General features: G+C 38.4%; 1 protein-coding gene across 5 annotated transcripts in view; it reads left to right on the top strand.

Moving 5' to 3' along the window:
* CCDC34 (coiled-coil domain containing 34) overlaps positions 1 to 19584 on the top strand; it is a 64843-nt gene that overhangs the window by 10630 nt on the left and 34629 nt on the right. For 2 of the 5 annotated variants that reach the window (XR_012835835.1, XM_075755333.1), the window contains exons 4-6: positions 8661 to 8819; positions 10158 to 10299; positions 11826 to 11936. Coding sequence is in view for 4 of the 5 variants with exons in the window: in XM_075755333.1 (XP_075611448.1) it covers positions 8661 to 8819; positions 10158 to 10299; positions 11826 to 11936 (412 nt within the window). In the remaining variant the exon portion in view is untranslated. Of the gene's footprint in view, positions 1 to 8660; positions 8820 to 10157; positions 10300 to 11825; positions 12322 to 18632; positions 18702 to 19584 lie in introns of those variants that run through there. The other 3 variants (XM_075755334.1, XM_075755332.1, XM_075755331.1) reach the window with 3 other exon arrangements.

Below are 19584 nucleotides of genomic sequence, written 5' to 3' on the forward strand. Positions count from 1 at the left end.
TGAAAAGCTTCTCTTCTGTTTTGGAAAATATGTAAGCTGCTGTCTAAAGCCAGTTTGGGTTTTTTGCCCTCATTTGCCCTTGAGTTAATTAATTCAAGACATATGTAGCCTTCTTCCAGGAAGAAGACTTTACCCTTACAACCTCATCTCTCAGGAATGAGGTGCAGTATGGAGAACTCCTTGCTAGAGTTTGGTTTATAAAACCTTTGTCTTTCCAGACTCCCTTTCCTCTTTATTCTGTGTCCTCTTACTGGTATTTCTGTAAAGAACTGAGGATCATAGAATCATAGAATGGTTTGGGTTGGAAGAGACCTTAGAGATCATCTAGTTCCAACTCCCCTGCCATGGGCAGGGACACCCTCCACTAGACCACGTTGCCCAAAGCCTCATCCAACCTGGTCTTTAACACTTCCAGGGATGGGGCATCCACAACCTCTCTGGGCAACCTGTTCCAGTGCCTCACCACTCTAACAGTAAAGAATTTCTTTCTAACATCTAATCTCAATCGACCCTCCTTCAGCTTAAACCCGTTACCCCTTGTCCTGTCACTACACTCCCTGATAAACAGTCCCTCACCATCTTTCCTGCAGGCCCCCTTCAGAAACTGGAAAGCCGCAATTAGATCTCCCCAGAGCCGCCTTTTCTCCAGGCTGAACAATCCCAACTCTCTCAGCCTGTCCTCACAGGAGAGGTGCTCCAGCCCTCTGATCAGCTTCGTGGCCTCCTCTGGACTTGTTCCAACAGCTCCATGTCTCTCCTGTACTGGGGCCCCCAGAGCTGGATGCAGTACTCCAGGTGGGGTCTCACAAGAGCAGAGTAGAGGGGCAGGATCACCTCCCTCGACCTGCTGGTCACACCTCTTTTGATGCAGCCCAGGAATGGTTTTGACATTTATATAGTCTCATGTGAAATGTTGTTATATTTATGTAAACAGGGACCCAGCCCCTGTCTTTATAGTTTGTAGGCATAATTCGGGTCTGACTTGCCCACCTATCAAGAGTGCTGTGTTTATGGACTGTATCTGAAGACCCCCAGTTACATGTGACTGATTTCCTAATGTTTTGCCATAGAATAGGAAACTTATTGTTGGCAGTAGCAAGTTTTTTTCTTTTCCTGTTTTACATGAACTTTTGATCCTGAGATGTGGAGTCTCTTTCATTCCTATCAACAGCTATGGGACTGAACACTTAAGTAAGGTATATGTAATTGCTGAATTACTGATTAATTGCCTTCAAGTCAGAGTACCAAAGGCTTTGAGAAATGCATTGTGGATGCGTAAACTGTGAAGTGTCTGTAAACTGATGCGACTGTTTAATCTTTAGAACTTCGTCATAACGGTCAGAACCTCTTATGAATTAATGCTGAATAAAATATTAGGATTAAAGGTCAGGCCTGATGACAACAGCTTTTTGATTAAATATTTAAAAAAATAACACTGATGCAGTCCACCTTCTACGCTCTGTTTAATATGGTATCTTCCAATCATGTTTAAGCCACCTTTATTGACTCTGCAAAGCTACTTCATTGTTAGAATGCCAATAGAATATGAACTTGGAAATATCTAAAGTGTTCAATTCAGGTATATGCATACGTGTAGTTATAAATATTTATAAGTATAAAATATCCACAGTGGGATGGGGGAGAGAATCAGAAGAGTAAAAGTGAGAAAACTCGTGGGTTGAGATAAAGACAGTTTAATAGGTAAAGCAAAAGCCGCACATGCAAGCAAAGCAAACCAAGGAATTCATTCACGACTTCCCATCAGCAGGCAGGTGTTCAGCCATCTCCAGGAAAGCTCCATCACATGTAACAGTTACTTGGGAAAACAAATGCCATCACTCTTCCTTCTACTTCCTCTAGCCTTTATTGCTGAGCATGACGTCATATGGTATGGAATATCCCTTTGGTCAGTTGGGGTCAACTGTCCCGGCTGTGTCTCCTCTGAAATTCTTGTGCACTCCCAGCCTACTCGCTGTCGGGGCAGAGCGAGAAACAGAAAAGGCCTTGGAAGCTGTGCAAGCACTGCTCAGCGATACCTAAACCAACACTGGTTTGGTCACAAATCCAAAACAGCACCACAGGAGCTGCTGTGAAGAAAATTAACTCCATCCCAGTCAAAACCCAGTACTGTATGTAATACGTGTATTTGCAACAAAAACCGAAATCTCAAAAGCGGAATGCTTGCATCCCAAAATAACTGTAATTCTGAAACTCATGGTGTTAGCATCTTTAGTCTTTAACTTGCATATAATACATTATGCTATATGAATGTGATATCTGGCAAAGTTGTAAGAGCACAAGTAATGAAGTTACATGTTTTACATTGGAAAAACTAATTATTCTAATACCAATCTTAATTTGATTGTAGCATTTCAAATACTTGAACAGAGAATAAGGCATCGCTTTTTTCTCAAAAGTAAATATGAACAAAGCAGACGTTAATCATAGAACTTTGATGATCAATTTGTTTGTTTTTTTTTTTCTTTCAGTAAGTCCCCATTACTTACTGAAAAAAATATAATTTTAATGGAAAACAGGTAGAGGATGGGAAAATTCTGTTTTGATGCTTTTTCATTGAAAATTTTGTTCTTACAATTTACTTTGCTATTGGCTGATAGTCTTTATAAGAAGGAAGAAGCAGTAAGAAATATGAAAGCCTAGAACCAATACACTATAAAATAATGAATGACAATGTTCTTGGAGCAGACTTCTCTTTCTTGGTGTGCTGCATGATTCCTCCCAGAAGACAGACTTAGTTTCCTGCTCTTACTCCAAAGACTTTTTGTTTAATGCATACTTTATCTCATCATTGTTAATATACAACACAGATGGTTCAGCAGCTTTTTTCTTTCGTCCAATGAATTGTTAATTATTTTGTGAGGAGTGGTACAGTTCCAACAGAATGGGTGGAGAATCCTGTCATCCCAGCCTGCAGCCTGGTAGATGGAGTCTTCTCCCCACAGTGGGACATGTTGGTTTGAATCCTCTCAGGGAGAGAGGTAATGAAATCCAGATCATCCTTTTCCTAGGTTAATGTTCTAACAGCTGAACTACTGTTCTGAGTCCAGGCAGTGGTTGCTGCTACCTTTTATGTAGACCCTGATGTGCTATGGATTTTGCTGACAGTTCAGTCTTGAAAGAGACACTGAGATGTTCACCTTTTTCAAGACTGAACCCTTGCAAGAAATGTATTTGTGAGGGAAGCTTAAATATCTAGCATAAGTACCTTCCAACCTTGAGAACCAACATCATTTAAGAATTTTAATTTTCTGTTTGCATGCCCAAGTCTGTCTTTACATATCTAAACTTTTTTTTTGTAACTCTGGGCTTAATTTCTTAAGGATTTTTTTTCTGCATATTGTGGGGTTTTCAGCATCTAGACCTGGAGTACTTTACAAAACAGTCTTTTGTTTTCCTTTTTTTATTTTTTATTTTTTCTTCTTTTTTCTTTTTCTTCTTTTTCTTCTTTATGTTTTTTCTTTTTTCTTTTTTTCTTTTTTTTTCTTTTTTTTTTTTTCCTTTTTTTAAGCACAGTGTTGGTGTCTTTACCCAGAATTTTTCTGTGAGGTCATGCATGGCCAGTGCCATGGGTATGGTATCCAGACTTACCTTTAGATTTCTGTAAGTAGAATGAAGCTAATTTCTCATGGTTAGTGTTAGAATGAGTTTTGGATAGACTTGTGGAGGAGGAATTCAGGGTTGCAGATGATTAAAATACGTGTATTTCAGCAGCATTTGTGGAGTCTGCATTCTTCTGAAGACCCCAAGTGTGTTCCAAATACACTCAGACTTGTATGTAACCATCTTACAATTCTCCAATTACTGGACTGCAGTGGGGTCTGCATTGACTTTGCGTCAACTTGAGCAGTAAATTGTTGTAAACCTGCTTGTGCGTTGGCACAAGTGTTGTTTCACTGAGCTCCTTTCTAGCCTCTTGTTCTTTTCACGTGCCAGTTCTAGAGAGATTAAAGAAATATTTCTGTGGGCTAGGCTTGGTGACTGAGCTGTGTAATAGGGCTAAATTGAAAAGATAATAACAATTGGCTGAACAACCCAGATTTCTGAGGCTGTTAAATGTGTTTGGCATTCAGGATTATTATGAGGATGAATGAGGAAATTTGGATATATGTTCTGATGTTGGCAGTGTGGACTTTTCCTATATTTCACCATCAGTCAGCATAAAATGATGCTAGAATATAGTAGCTAAGATGTCAGAGCAAACAGCTGTGAAGTAGAACCATCAGTTATGTATTAAAAGAAAAATGTTGTCACATTCAGCAGACCAGAAAATGGGAAAAGATTGCTGCGAGAAGTATCTTAAAAATATAAACCACAACATTCATTTCTGGAAATATTTTTATTCAGTGACGCTCTACATAGAAAATGCAGAACAGAAAGCAGCTCTGCAGTTGACCCTTTCCAGCCACTCGTTTAATCATTGATATGAAAATACAGAAATATATAATGTATTAATTTTCTTCCAGTTGGATATAATGTCTCTGTTTTGATGGCAGTTGGGCTGTTTTCTGCCTGGAACATTATTTAATATTTCTACCTTCTATGAGGAAGAAAGAGGGATGATGCTTCAAATTTTAAATTCCTTTGGCAATTCTTCACATCTACATAGGTCTGATTTTTCTTGAAAAGTTAGTAGTTCTGCTGATGAGACATTGGTTTGGTACTGACTCAGTGCAACTCATGCTGCCTCCTGAGTCACCATCACTGCTTTGTGGGATGGCTGGATTTGTTTTGGGTGGGGGATTTCCAAGTACTGACCTAGCCCAGGCTTCATTAGGTTCTGAGGCTTGATAGGATCACAGCCCAGAGCAGTGTACCCAAGGGGCAGATTTGTATCCTTTCTCCATAATAACGTGCTTGGGTGGGGTGGCGGGAGAACAAGCCTTTCTTGCAATGAGTAATTGGATGGTTTATAATCAATACCTTAATTTATGTAATACCTGTAATCATATTTTAAAGTGTGTGTAAATTTACTAGTGGTTTAGTGAATAGATCATGTCTGGTTTGAACACAAGATCAAAGAGAATTTTTAAAAACCAATCTGACAACCCCAAGCATAAACAAATTACATAGTTTCCCTCCCCCCATGTATACATGGTAGGAGAGTGAAAGGAGAATTGAAGAACATGTTAATATGCACATTCCTAGCATTTTTGATAGACTTGTATAAGGGAAAGTAATGAGGCTGAGGGGAAGCTGGGAAGGCCAGGCTGACAGTAGCTTGACGTGAAACAGGTTATTAAAGCAGCTGGGAACGTGGTGTACACTAACTTTATGAACAAAGAGCTGTTCTGTGCATGAAAGAGGAAGCATTTCTGATTTGTCTGCAGAATAATTTCTAGGCAGCTGCATAGTCCGGAATTCTGCAGGGAGTCTCACCGTCTTAAGGATGTCTCACTGGAAGTAAAACCTAGCAATAGTTGTGGCTTTCATGGTAGTGTGCATGCCATATAATTGTTTACATAGGACCTAATTTAACTTTGGGTCAGCCTAGATAGTAGCTAAACTCATGTGAAGTGTTGTGATTAAAGATACATAATTTAAGCAGCTTTCCTGCCTTTTAATTACAGTCTTTAGAAAGGTTTTTAGTGTGTTTTCTGCTTGTAATTGTTGTCCATTATTGAACAATTCCCCTTGGTATGGAAGGGGCCCATTTTTGAGTTTTCTCCTGTATTTATTTTCATGCTTTTTATATGATAAGACCCTTAGCTAAAGACTGTAGCTTTGAAAGATCCTTAGTTTTGTAACTTTCATGTGCAATGGAGATAAACCAGCAAACAACAAAAGATGTGAAATCTTTGTAAGCCTTCTTTGCCAGCGGTTTTAACTCACTGTTTTAGCATGTCTGTCATCTACATTAATGTTTTTTATGTGTCCCAGGCTACCATTGTCTCGAAACAGGAGTTGTTGAGAGATGCATTTGGGGAATATTTGGTAATGAAGGGACAGAGGAACAGCTCTGAATAAAAGAGATTAAGATGAATTTTAGACAAAGGAGGAGGAAAAGCTTAGACAATTGTTCATTTGTTTTTCAGGCAAGTGATACTTAGGATCTGCATAATTTACCAAAAATAGCTTATTTTTCCTTTTTAACGTATTTAAGCATGGAACGGTTTGTTTCATGCTAAGAAAGATCTTGTTTCCATTCTTTGCTAGTACAAAGACGTTTCAGAATATCAACTTTTTATTTTGCAGAATGAAATTATTTTTTTCGTTGGTCTTAGTTGTAAATAATAGTTTTATCACATGTACAGGCCTTACAAGCAGTGTTGTGAAATCACATTAATGAAGACTTCCATTTTTTTGTAGCTCTCTGAAGTTTTACATTCCAGAATATACGTTGAAATTGGAGTATGTTCATATCTGACCATTTTCCCTGCACTGTGAACAGATTCAGCTGATGTTCACTAGAATGTATTAAAAGTGAACTGAAAAAAAATACCAAAGAGAAAATATAGTTAATTGTTTTGTGAAATTGTGTGCAGTGTGTACACAAATAACTCTTTGTTGTCAGATAAGAATATTGGACAAGAGCATATTAAAACAGTGGTGCTGCAAGTATCATCAGGGTTTACATGAAGAAACATCCATCTTGGAGATTATGGTTGTTAATAAGGCATAGCTTGTAAAAGGAAGGGGAAACCCCCCCACAGTTAATGCATAATCTAGCTGCCAATGTTAAAATTGTAGTAATTCTAGTGTTGGCAGATACAGAATGGAGCACACTAACTCAGGCAATTCTGTAAACTGGCTTCTTCTGATAAGAAGTCTGCAGTTGAGCATTATGACATACTTGGAGAAAATGAATGCCAAGACTAAGCTAAGATTATGCATAGAATGATTTCTTTATTGAGATAATTTCATGTAGTGTGGATAAGGATTCAAACATGAAAGCATTTATTATCCAATACTGTGTCTTACAAAAAATTGGCAAGTGTTTTAACCTGAAAGCAATGCATTTTCTCTTTATTGGCCCTGCTTTTGCACCTCGTCATCTCATCCAATAAATGGCAGAAATTAGTTAGTGTTTTTCAGGGCAATATAAGCTAAAATTTTTACTCTGCATGGTGCTACTTTAGTGGACTACTGGTAAGTTTTGGTATGGAGGACAAGGACTGAACCAGCAGAAATCCTGTTTAGACCAGACGGAGAGAATTGTGCTGGTTCCCAGCTCCAGTATTATGGCTTCTGCTTCATTATGCATAATCGGATTTTCCAGAAGTGCAATAAATCTGGAAAAAAGGGGTGGGGGGGCCCGTGGGAGTAGCAGGGCAGAGCTAGCTCTATTTTTCTGCCTTTTTGTGCTTATAAGAGGTAAAATGGGAAGAGAAATATCTTCATGCTCTTCTTATATATGTGATTTTCCTCTTTTCCATTTATTTATTATACTCTGCAGTTATAGTCCTAGGCATTTGACATCCATACTGCCAACTATAATAATTCTGAGTGAGCCTAAGTTCCTGCTAAACTACACGTCTCCTTTGTTCAAGAGGAGTATGCAGGGGAACACACAAGAAAAGGATTTCTTAAAAGAAAAACATTTTTATTCAACAGTTCTTTTCTATAAAGTGAAAACTGATCTCAGGTCTTCTCCCTGTCCTGCAAGTCATGTTCACAGCTTGTCTAGGAAAGAATTTTGCCTCTAAGTGTGTATGCAGGTTCTTCAGAGCCAAGCAAAGCTAAGCAGAATTAGTACTGAATCAGTAGAATCCCAGACATTTCATAAAGGTTACAGGGAAGGGAAGTGAGAGCTATCGTTAGTCTTCAAATGAAAATACCTCCCTCTTCAGATCAAGAAAAACCATCGATGTGTGCTTGTTCGTGTAGACAATGGTGCCCAAAACATTGTTCTGTACCGTTAGATACACACACGCTGAAAAGACCAAGAAGTGAATGATGTCTCTGTGTATTGTATCTTCCAAATTATACAGGTAGCAATTTTGCTTCACACTGTTACCACTTTTTGCCTACCCTGGAATGTGTTTTCTCATTTTCCCTTTTGTCGTTTGAAGAGGAGAAATGTGTAGATTGATTCATATCCATATGATCCAATACGTAGATTGATTCATCCATATACAAATAAACTAAAGAATATAAAAATTGTAGAGAATACCACAAAACATGAACTGGATTTTTATGTGAACTTCTTATTTTTGTATCAATTTATGCTTAAGTGTGCTGAACAATGTGCATATCTCAATGACTCTTAGAAGGGGGCAGTTTGCCTGACTTCCATTTGGAACTGTTGTTTGCTCTGGATCCACTGGATAGTAAAACTAACACACTGTTGTCAAGAATTGCAACAGCTGTTTCTTTCCCAGAAATATTGAGGAGTGTATGAAGTGTTTTCAAAAATACCTGAATAAATAAAACGGAGTAGTAAACATAATAGCATAAGGAGTCCTGAACATTAACTTTTTATCATGTTTTGTGACAAGTTTATATGTTTAAAACTATTTTATCTGGAACCTATCAGTGAATAGGTTCTGTCTTCAAAGAGCTTACAATACGATTTTTTTTTTCAGGGTTATGCTAATTTTATTTGTAATTATGTAATAAAATTAACTCTATACCTCAAAAGAATTGCCCATTGAAATATACCAAAAAGTTTCTGTTCTGTTTCTTTGATCTGTGTCATGTAGGAAAGAAGGGAAAGGGAACGAAAGCTGAGCAAAGAAATGGCAGAAAAAGCCACAAAGGAACTAGAAAAAATGCAGTTACAAGAAAAGGCTGAAGTAAAGTATAAAGAATGGTTAAAGAAGAAGCGAGCTGAAGAGGCAGAAAAGAAGAAAAAAGAGAAGGTATTAATCCGCTAATCTATTATTTGGATGGGGTTACCTAATCTGTAACTTATACTAAATATATTGGTTGATTAAATTGATTAGAGTTTATCAAATGGCAGTGTTGTACATGGAAAAAAAACTTTCAAAAGTTGTTATGTTAGTGCATTGAAGACATTGAGGTATGGTCTGCAAAGCAAGATGCATATTAATGCGGTTTTGTTAATAGTCTTTGCAAACCCACTGCAACTGTGATATGATAAGGGAAAGAGAAATACAAACCGCACAGTGTACCTTTTTTACTCAGTCTGTTGCAGGGTGATCCAGACAGAAAATAGGTGACATTATGCGCATTTTTCTCCCAGTACCACTAGTGCACATATTTCTCATTAAAAGCATTTTTCTTCATATCTGTACCAATCTGATGCTAGGAGTTCTAATTTTAATGTTATTTCATATTAGTTAATCACCTATGTATTTTTGTAGTGAGCTTCAGAAGACCTCTTACTTATTGTAAGATTCCTAAAATACAGGCTTTGAGGTCCTCTACTTCATTAGAACAAACGCTCTAACAAGGCTATGCTTGCAGGAATCATCTGGAATTCCTCTGAAATATCACATATTGGTAATGATTATGCCTGAAAACTATGAAATGTGTGACCAGATATCTGTGAAGACTATTGGTTGTATTTTAATTTAATTAACATTACAGTGTAATTTTTCAGTGGAATATGTAATATTATAAGAGTATACACTACTGTTGTATCTAAGTGTGATGGAGAATTGTGGTGAGAAGAATTTGTCTATATTCCCACTATAATTACAGTGGTTGTTCTTAAAGCGCAGAACACATTTGTCAGTATTTCATAAGTACATACAATAATTTCTTTGGATTCATTTTAAAATACCGTAAGGTGTATCAGATCAATTTTCAGGCCTTAATGACCTTATTTTTGCAGTCTTTCAAAGTTTCCCATATAATTAAAACACGCTTTAATATTCTGTATTGGTGGTGGTTATTTCCTGCTTGAAAAACTGATTCTGTGTCTCTGCTGAGCCATTAAAATGCACAGCACGAGGACCTTGAAACCCGAGGAAATGAAAGTCATCAGGCAGATTAAACCACATGCATTCTTTTTTTTCTTCATTACGTAGAATTTTCTTCATTCTTACCAATTAAACTTAGTTTAAATCCAAATGCCATGCCTATACATACTGGTTTACTTCCGATTAAATGTATTTGAAAACAGATTTGAAATATGTTCAGCAGTCTGGAATTCTGCAAAAGATTTATTTACCATTTTGTATAGATTGTACAGTGCTTTGTCTATAAGCATCTTAGATTTTTTTTATTTTTAGGAAAAACAAAAAGAAAGGGAAGCTGAACTACAGGAGAAGAAAGAGAGATCAGAGAAGATCTTTAAGGAATGGCTACATAATGCAAGAAATAAACCACGCCCTGTTTTAAATGGTTATGGCTTCGCACATGGGAAGTCTACAGGTTTGTACTTCTGCTACACATATGTAGTGACTTAGGTTTGTGGTTCCTTCCCTCTAATCTTTTAATGTAAAATGATTTTCATCCAGTATCTAATTTTGGCACATGGGAATGAATATCTCATCTGTTAGAAGTCAGAGAAGCTTTTACTCTGAGACTCTTTATGCATTTTTTGTAGCCCTTCATGTTATTTGGGAGGAAAATGATATTATTTGAGAGAATAATGTGGCATACCGAATTATAACTGATTTTGATCTCACTTTCCATCACTTTCCACCACTAGAGCCAATTACTGGTTCCTGTGAAGCAAATCAGTTATGTTAGCATCCTTGTGAAGTTAGCATTTGTGTTACAGAAGGTGTGTGCCACCGTATCACACCTGAATCCCCCTTAGAAAAGAGATGGGGTTTTGAGACACAGAGATTAGTAAGAGGCTGACAGAAGTCCTTTCTGAAAAAGGAGACATGGGACTTGACCTGTGTTCTGAGCTGAGACTTCCTTTTCATTTGCTTTACATGGGCATCACACCTTCTTGGCTTCTGTAATCCTATTCCTGTTTTGTTTTAAAGGGAAGTGTTAAAGAGAATGCTGTTGATAGTGTGGTGTTTTGTGAGTCCCACTTTTATTTTTGTGTTTTTTGTCATCCCACGTGGTACAAAAGCAGAAAAGCAGTAAGAAATAGTATTGCATTTTACATTTGAGTGCTTAATTAAATTTTCTTTAAATATATACATATACTTTTGCCTTTATTTTTATTTTTTTTTATTAAATTACCTAAATTCCAGGCTCTGAGTGTTTAAGAAAATGTATGAAGCAGGTGAACAACCTTTGCTTTTTTGGTGACATCTGGTTATAGATGCTGATACACTTTGCCTTCATGGTTTATTTTGGACCTTCATTACTTAAGTGATTTTTGAAAAATATTTCTGTACTCAGTAGTATTCATGCAATAGAATATATTACAGACTTTGTTTTACCCAGCCACATGATGTACGCACTAAAATTTCATTACAGACAAATGACTGATAGGGCAACATGTTCCTTCTGTTGCTTTTTAGGTTTACTGATACTGTTTTATGGACCCGAGGTTATTAATTGCAGATTATTAATGTATATGTGGATAATTAGTGTATTTTTCTCCTCAATAAAATGAAGAATAACAGTTAAGCAAAGATGGAAAAATATGTGAGCTTTGTATATGTGGTGACAGGAAGTTTTTATAAATGCTCTGAAATAATGCAAAGTAGCCAATTCGTAGACATTTACAGCTTTTAAGTATACAAATGACTGAGCATTCTGAATATTACCTGCTTATTTTAAATAGAGATGAAGAGTATGCCAGTTATTGGTAAAAAAAAAAAAATCTACTACTTTGAATCTTTTAAATTATGTGATGTGCCTATGCTGTCATCCTCTGAAGATGCTGTCATGTCTTCGTTAGTCCAGATGATTATTATAACTGCTTGCATTGTAAAGCTTGTAGTGTGAATATTCCTTTTTAGTTATATGCTTTTCCTTAAATGTTCTAGGGCGTGCTGATGGAAATTCGTATCCAGCTCCAGCATATTGTAACCCTATTCCTTGGAAACCTGTACATGTGCCTCCTCAAAAGGAAGACTGTGTTCTTACCACGAAGAAGAGTAAGAGACCTGTATCTTGTCAGTCACATGCCTCTTTGCCTATAGTAATATATAAGCCCAAGAACAACCCCTGTATTGGATCCTTGTGCAGAAAGCAGTTGTAGTACAGAAAACAAAACTGTTCCTATGATCTTGAGTGAACTGGGCCATAAATATGAAGTTGTAGTTACATGTCCAAAACAGGCTGCTTTTTTTTTTTTCTAAACTTTTGTGACCAGGTTTTTTTTATTTACAGCTGACTAATCATCTTTTTTATATGATTTTTTATATGTTGCATTTCAGTAAAAAAAGAAAAAAAAAGAAAACAGTCATATTTAGCCAATTGTAATGGGACTGTACCTCAATACCAATAAAACGCACAGGATTGTTTCTTCCTTTCCTCTGTTGTTGTTGAAGGAGTTCTTTTGTGTATGTGACTATTCTTTGGGGCAACAGTATTACTGGGTTATTTTAAAGATGCTAATTATAACAGACTTTAAAACAATTATTGGCTTAATATGGAAGGAATTCAAGGCCTGTGTATAATTGCAGGTCTATGACATCATTGGGATCGCAGAGTTGTAGTGGGATAGCTTACATCTCTGGAGTGCTGCAATGGATACAGGCTTTTGAGGAAGCACAGGCTGGGGTGACGAGGAGGGGAGAGAGCAGGAGGAACCCATGAAGTTTTGCGTGAGGACTGATGATTAGCCAGCTGAGACCTAATGAGTGAAGATTAAAAAGGGAGACCAAGGTGGGCAATGTTGTGTTGGTCATCTGATCAGGAAGAAGTGTGTGACGTTCTTCAGGCAGTTGGAAGAAGCCTTATGCTTCCAGGCCCTGGTCTCATAGGGAGACTTGAACCACCATGAAATCTGCTGGAAGGGCAACACAGCAGGGCACAAGCAGTCAAGGGGGTTTCTGGAGAGGATTGTTGACTTCCTGAAGTTCCTGACACAGCTGGTAGAGGAGCTGACAGTGGGAAGCTCTTTGCTGGACCTGATACGTACAAACAAGGGAGAACTGGTCGGGGACGTGAAGGCTGGGGGCAGCTTTGCCTGCAATGGCCATGGGATGGTGGAGTTCAGGATCCTGAGAGGAGGGAAAAAAAAGCAAGATCACAACACTGAACTTCAGGAGAGCAGGTTTTGTCCTGTTCAGGAACTTGCTTGGAAAAATCCCATGGAAAATATGGTCATGGAGAGAAGAGGGTCATGGAGAGCTGGTGATTTTCAAGGATTGCTTCCTCCGAGCTCAAGGATGGTCCATCCCAATGAGCAGAAGCAGGAGTGGCAGGAAGCATGCGTACATGAACAAGGAACCCCTAAAACTAAATATAACAAGGAGGCATACAAGAGGGGGAAGCAGGAACAGGCGACCCTGGTGGAATATAGAACCACTGTCCAAATGTGCAGGGATGGGATTAGGAAAGCCAAAGCCTTTCTGGAGTTGAAGCTAGCAAGGTATGTGAAAAGCAAAAAGAAGGGCTTCTGTAGGTATCTCATCAGCAGACGGGATTGCGACAAATGTGAGTCTGCTGCCACACGGGGTAGGCATTTGGTGACAATGGACACAGAAAAGGATGCTGCTTTTTTTTTTGCCTTTTTTTTTCCCCCCCTTTCTTTTCTTCTTTCCTGGCAGTCCGCTGATTGACCTCAGCAGTCACGGGGCCCAGAGTCCAGTGGGGGAATCTGGAGCAAGGAAGACAACCTTGATGGAGGAGGATCACTTTAGGGAATATCTAAATAAAATGGACGTACCTGTTTCTATGGGATCTGATAGGGTGCGCGTGTGAATGCTGAGGGAGGTGGCAGATATCGTTGTAAGGCCACTCTCAATTATCTTTGAGAGGTCGTGGTGATCAGGGGAGGTTGCTGAGAACTAGAAGAAAGCAAATGCCAATCCTGTCTTCCAGAAGGGCAAGTAAGTGGATCTGGAGAACTACAGGCGAGTCCGCCTCACCTCAGTCACCTAGAAAGGTGATGATGTGGAAATGGTGGCATGAGAAAGAGCATTGGCCAGCAAGTTGACGGAAGCAATCCTCCTCCTGTTCTCAGCACTGGTTGAGACCACATCTGGAGTGCTATGCCCAGTCCTGGGCACCCCAGTAAAAGAGAGTCGTGGACATCCTGGAGCAAGCTCAGTGAAGGGCCACAAAGATGATTAAGGGGTGACAGATGAAGAGAAGCTGAGAGAGCTGGGACTGTTCAGCGTGGAGGAGAGAAAGCTCAGGGGAGATCTTACCGATGTCTGTAAATACATGATCAGTGGAGAGGTAAAGAAGACAGAGCAGACCCTTCTCAGTAGTGCCCAGTGACAGGAGAAGAGGCAATGGGCACAAATTAAAATACAGGATTGTATTGGGTCTGGCTGAGATGGAGTTAATTCTCCCCACAGCAGCCCTCATGGTGCTGTGCTGTGTATTGGTAGCCAGCAAACTGTTGATAACACACCAGTGTTTTGGCTACTACTGAGCAGTGCCAGCACACATCAAGGCTGTCTTTCCAACATTTCTTTTTCCCCAGCAGCAGGCTGGGGGTGGGCAAGATCTTGGGCGGGGACACAGCTAGGACAGCTGACCCAAACTGACCAAAGGGATATTCCATACCATATGACGTCATGCTCAGCAGTAAGAAACTGAGAATAGGGGGAGGAACAGGGCGGGGGCATTCGTTGTGGTTTTTTTTTACAATGTTTGTCTTCCGGAGTAAGGGCCACGCTTACTGAAGCCCTACTTCCCAGGAAGTGGCCGGACATCGCCTGCTGATGGGAAGTAGAGAATAATCTTTGCTTTTTGCTTTGCTTCCGCACGCGGCTTTTTGCTTTAGCTACATTAAACTGCCTTTATCTCGACCCGCGAGTTTGGGGTTGTTTTTCTCCATCTTCCTTTCTCCCCTCCCTGCCTTGCTGAGGAGGCGAGTGATAGAGCGACTCTGGTGAGCACCTGGCCCCCAGCCAGGGTCAACCCATCACAAGAAATTCCATTTAAACATGAGCCAGAAATTTTTAAAGTGAGGGTGATCAAACTCTGTAAAAAGGTTTCCCAGAGATGTTGTGGAGTCTCCATCATTGGAGGTGCTCAAAACCTGACTGGACATAGCCCTGAACAACCTCCTGTAGCTGGCCCTATTTTGAACAAGGGAGTTGGACTAGATAATGTCTAGAGGTCTCTTCCAATCTCAATGATTCTGTGATTAATGTTGAAAAGAAAAAAGCAGAAAAAAAAAGACATTTTTCTTCCCTGTTACCGTAGTTGTATCACTTCAAGTAATATATTGCTATCCTTTAGAAATTACACAATATTACGTATTAGAAAATTTAAATAGTAGAAAAATCACTAAGGCACATTCTGGCATGTAAGTATTCTAATATATTGATTCTGCTTCTAATCTTAATAATAAATTTAAATTTCTGGGCAAATCATGAAAAATACTAAACTATCTCATGTTAAGTTTATTCTTGAAACATTATTTGTACCCTTACTTTGAATCAGTTTAGACAATATGCCTATGACTGTTCTTTCTAGATAATGCCAAATGCTAGCAAGACTGCAACATCTGACAGTAGTTAATAGATTATTTAGTTTGTGTTTGTCAGTAATTTATGGTATGAATAAGGTCTCACATACTTGGACTTTCACAAAGTACCTCACATTTACCTATTGTTAAAGCAGCACAAAGGACATTTTGCAGTTGAGTTTAATTTTTCATTTTACACTATGAAGTCATGAACATAAAACTATTTTTCATCAGAACAAAAAGAAAAAAGTGCTTTAAAGAGCAATATATGAATCTTCTTTAAGTAAATTCTATCATTTTATTATAGTAGTGGCTAAAAATCACTAAAATTGGGGCTGCTGTGTAGTACAGATTTAAATACATTTTAATACTTGAATGTGCATCATTTAAGCTGACAAAATAGACAAAAGCTAGTAAGAGTATACAAGTATATTCATCGGATTATCATATACAGTGGGTGCACAAGCTGACCTGATGCATTTCACCTCTACTATCACTAAGATATCTAGGCTCCACAGTGTCTGTCATGGGTCTGTTCTTCTGTGACAGTGTGTAAATCAAGTGCCAAACATTTATGAATATGTAACATACAATATGGTTTATCATTATATTAGTTAATGAATGTCTGTTAAGAGTACCTGACTTTGATATTAATTTGACTACACACACTTAGGAGAAGTCTGGACTCCATAAAATAGGTGGAGCGTCACAGTGTCTTTCTGTTAAGTAAGAGAACTTGGGCTTCACAAAGGTGATCAGAGGGCTGGAGCACCTCTCCTATGAAGACAGGGTGAGACAGTTGGGGTGGTTCAGCCTGGAGAAGAGCAGGCTCCAGGGACACCTTATTGCAGTCTTCCAGTACCTAAAGGGGCCTACAAGAAAGCTGGAGAGGGACTGTTTACAAGGGCACGGAGTGATAGGACAAGGGGTAATGGCTTTAAGCTGAAAGAGGGTAGGTTTAGATTAGATAGTAGAAAAAAATTATTCTCAAGGAGAGTGGTGAGGCACTGGCACAGGTTGCCCAGAGAAGTTGTGGATGCCCCATCCCTGTAGGTGCTTAAGACCAGGTTGGATGGGGCTTTGGGCAACGTGGTCTAGTGGATGGTGTCCCTGCCTATGGCAGGGGGATTGGAACTAGATGATTGTCAAGGTCCCTTCCAACCCAAACCGTTCTATGATTCTGTGATTCGCAGAAGTCATCTGCACGTTATCTTCTGGATGTAGAACTCTGTGCCCAGCTTTTTCTATAAGGACCTCTGCAATGGATTGGCGTGAAGCTAGTGGATTAATGTATTAGTTGTTAATCTCTCCATCTGACCTTGCCATGTGGAGATGTTTTATGAGAGTCAGAAGTTTGATGGTTGTGTAAGCTACCAGAAACTCATTAGTGTTTAGATGAAGGGACAGCATTTTACTGTAATGTAAATGATTAATTTTGGATTAGTTTACAGAGGTTTATTGGGACTCTGATTCACTTGAAGAGCCACATACTATCATGTTATGATTTTCTCTACTAGTTTTTCTGAAATAGCATGTGGCCACCAGTAAAGTGTGTTGACATAATTACCTGAATGTATATTTATGACTTCGTGTTTGTTTTAGCATTTATTTGCTTGCAGTGACATAAAATGGCCTATCGAATGAAGATAGGCATTGATAGCATTTATATTAACTGAGTATGAAAGAATCTGTGGCTTGATTCTGCTGTAACACATCGTTGACAAGATTTCTGTTGTCTTGAACAGTGACAAATGGCAATTAACAGGGGTTCCTATGCTAACCCAAATAGAGTTCGCCTTCAGGATTGCATGTCTGCACCCAGTGTGAAGGGCTAAATAAGTCTTAAATGTGTATTTGGTTCAGGAAAGGGAATATAGAAGTAAATGTTGAAATCTAGTAATTTTCTTTCAGATGCCTCAGCCAGAATAATTGAGCTGAGTACTTACTGGAATTCTGGGTTAGAGATTTTAGGTTTTTTATTTTTACTAATAAATATCTAAAGCCATTATTCCTTTTTTTGTCCCAACCAAAGATAGTAGTATTTTTCCTCCACCAAATTTCCTGTGGAAAGGTTTAGCCTGTCTTCAGGATCAGAATAATGTTTCATTTCAAGACAGCCAGCTTTAAGTGGACTTAACACTCCTAAAATAGCAGCTTTAAGATGAGGCCCTTGCTGTAGCTTATCTATAGCATTGTAAATGCAGTTCTCTCCTAACTAAATTACAAATAAGGTTAAGGCAAGATATCTCATGAGTGTACATATTGGCTCCGATTCAATCAACATAATGGTTTTGTTGAGCAGAGAAGAGAAATATTGTTTGGATTTTTTCCAACAGGATATCAACCGCACAATAAAATAGTCTGGCCTTGTAGCGTAATTTAAGATTGTATGCTACAGAAGGCTATAATTTCATGCTGTTGTGGCAAATAATTAATTTACACCATTCTTTCTCAGATGTTAGAAAGATAAAATCTTAGCACTTTGTTGTAGCTTAAACAGCATTCTGTAGTCTTTTATTAAGTTCTCTCCTGGATTTCTCTGCTTATGAAATTTCACAGTAGATCAAGTTGCAGAATCTAGAATTACTCACTAGAAACAATCCAAGATCTTGCATCTTGATGTCTATGCTGCTAAAATAATGAGACTGAACCTCAGCTTATTTTCATCCCTTGGTTTTGCAGAACTTCTGGTTGTAAGAAATCATAGACCACTTCAACATCCTGGCTCTTGCATCCTTGTAGGATTCACAACCTTTCTTCCTCTCCATCTGTCAGTCATAAATAGAGTGCCACGTTCAACCTCACTGAGAAGGATTACATCACCTATGAGCTTTTACTGGTTTTGAAAATTACTCTGTAGGTGCTCCGTAAAATAGCATGACTTTCCAGTAATTGACAGTGGATCTTCACACAGATGTTTCAGGATTGAAAATCTACAAGTGGTAAAGTGGATCAAAAGAAGTCATAGAAGAGCTTATGATGAGTAAGAGGTCACTATTATTGTAGGCAGCCTTGCATTGTTAGGAAGTAGTCTGGTGAATGTAACATAATGCAAGCTGACTGTTGGAAGTTTTGTTACTGGTTCTGGTGTGGAGCCAAGGCTTCACCTGAACCCAATAATTGCATCATATTCTAGTAATGTCCTTGCCAGTCTAATGTTTAATTGTAAAATTAATTTCTTAATTTATAATTTTGAAAGCCAGATTGAAGAGGAGTCAGTAGTTCCGATATAATTTTCACTGGGAGATTTTTGTGAGTAAATATGGAAGACTTCACACTTTTATTGCTGCGGTCAAAAGGTGAGTGTTCCAGGCTGCTGTCCCTGGGCAAAGTCATGAGCTGTGTTTAAACTCAGTAGTGAAAAGGAAATCTGAGCACCCTGATCTAGTAAAGCACGTAAACACTTGATTAGCTTGAAATGTGTTAGGGAGATCATTGATAAAGCAGGGCTAAAGTAGTCATGCTGTCCTGGATTTGAGGCCTAGGACCTAAAGCCTATTCAGTTAGCATAAACGCTATTTCATATATAATGTTATGTCCATGTTTTTACATGTGTAACTCATTTTATAATGACCTATTAGACAATTCTCTAATACTGTAGTTAAGTAAGAGTAAATTTTTGCAAAATGTGAAGACTTTTTTCTTAATATCTGGACTTAACTGTTTGCTTGGTCTAACTTAGTGACTCGAGCAGAGATTGCAAATATTTAATTCACAGGCAAATTTGAATTTACAGAAAATTGGCAGGGTGGGTGATTTGAAAAGTCAGATACTTGAAGCTCTTAATGTCAAAATCTATTGAACTCTGCTGTGGCCGGATGCAAGGGTGGATTCAATTATGTTAATGATAATATTTTTACAAAGGATTCAGACTTTGATTTCTTTTACTGAAGTCACAACTGAAATGATTTCAGTATTATTAGTGCTAAAAAATAAGCAGTTAACCCAGCTAGAAAAATATCAGAATAGGTGCTTTTGTGTGTAGCTTCTGTGGAAGATGGGTCTTTGACTTTCACAGGTAGTTTGTTTAAACAATGCAAGGTTGTGTGTTTTGGGATTAAGGCAACACGTTGGTAATGAGTAACCCAGCAATGCCAAAATGTTAATAGATGCTAGAATGTTTTCTCCATAACTCGAGCCTGACTCCCTTT

This window comes from Balearica regulorum, chromosome 5 (genome assembly GCF_011004875.1).
Source record: "Balearica regulorum gibbericeps isolate bBalReg1 chromosome 5, bBalReg1.pri, whole genome shotgun sequence".
Lineage (NCBI taxonomy): Eukaryota > Metazoa > Chordata > Aves > Gruiformes > Gruidae > Balearica > Balearica regulorum.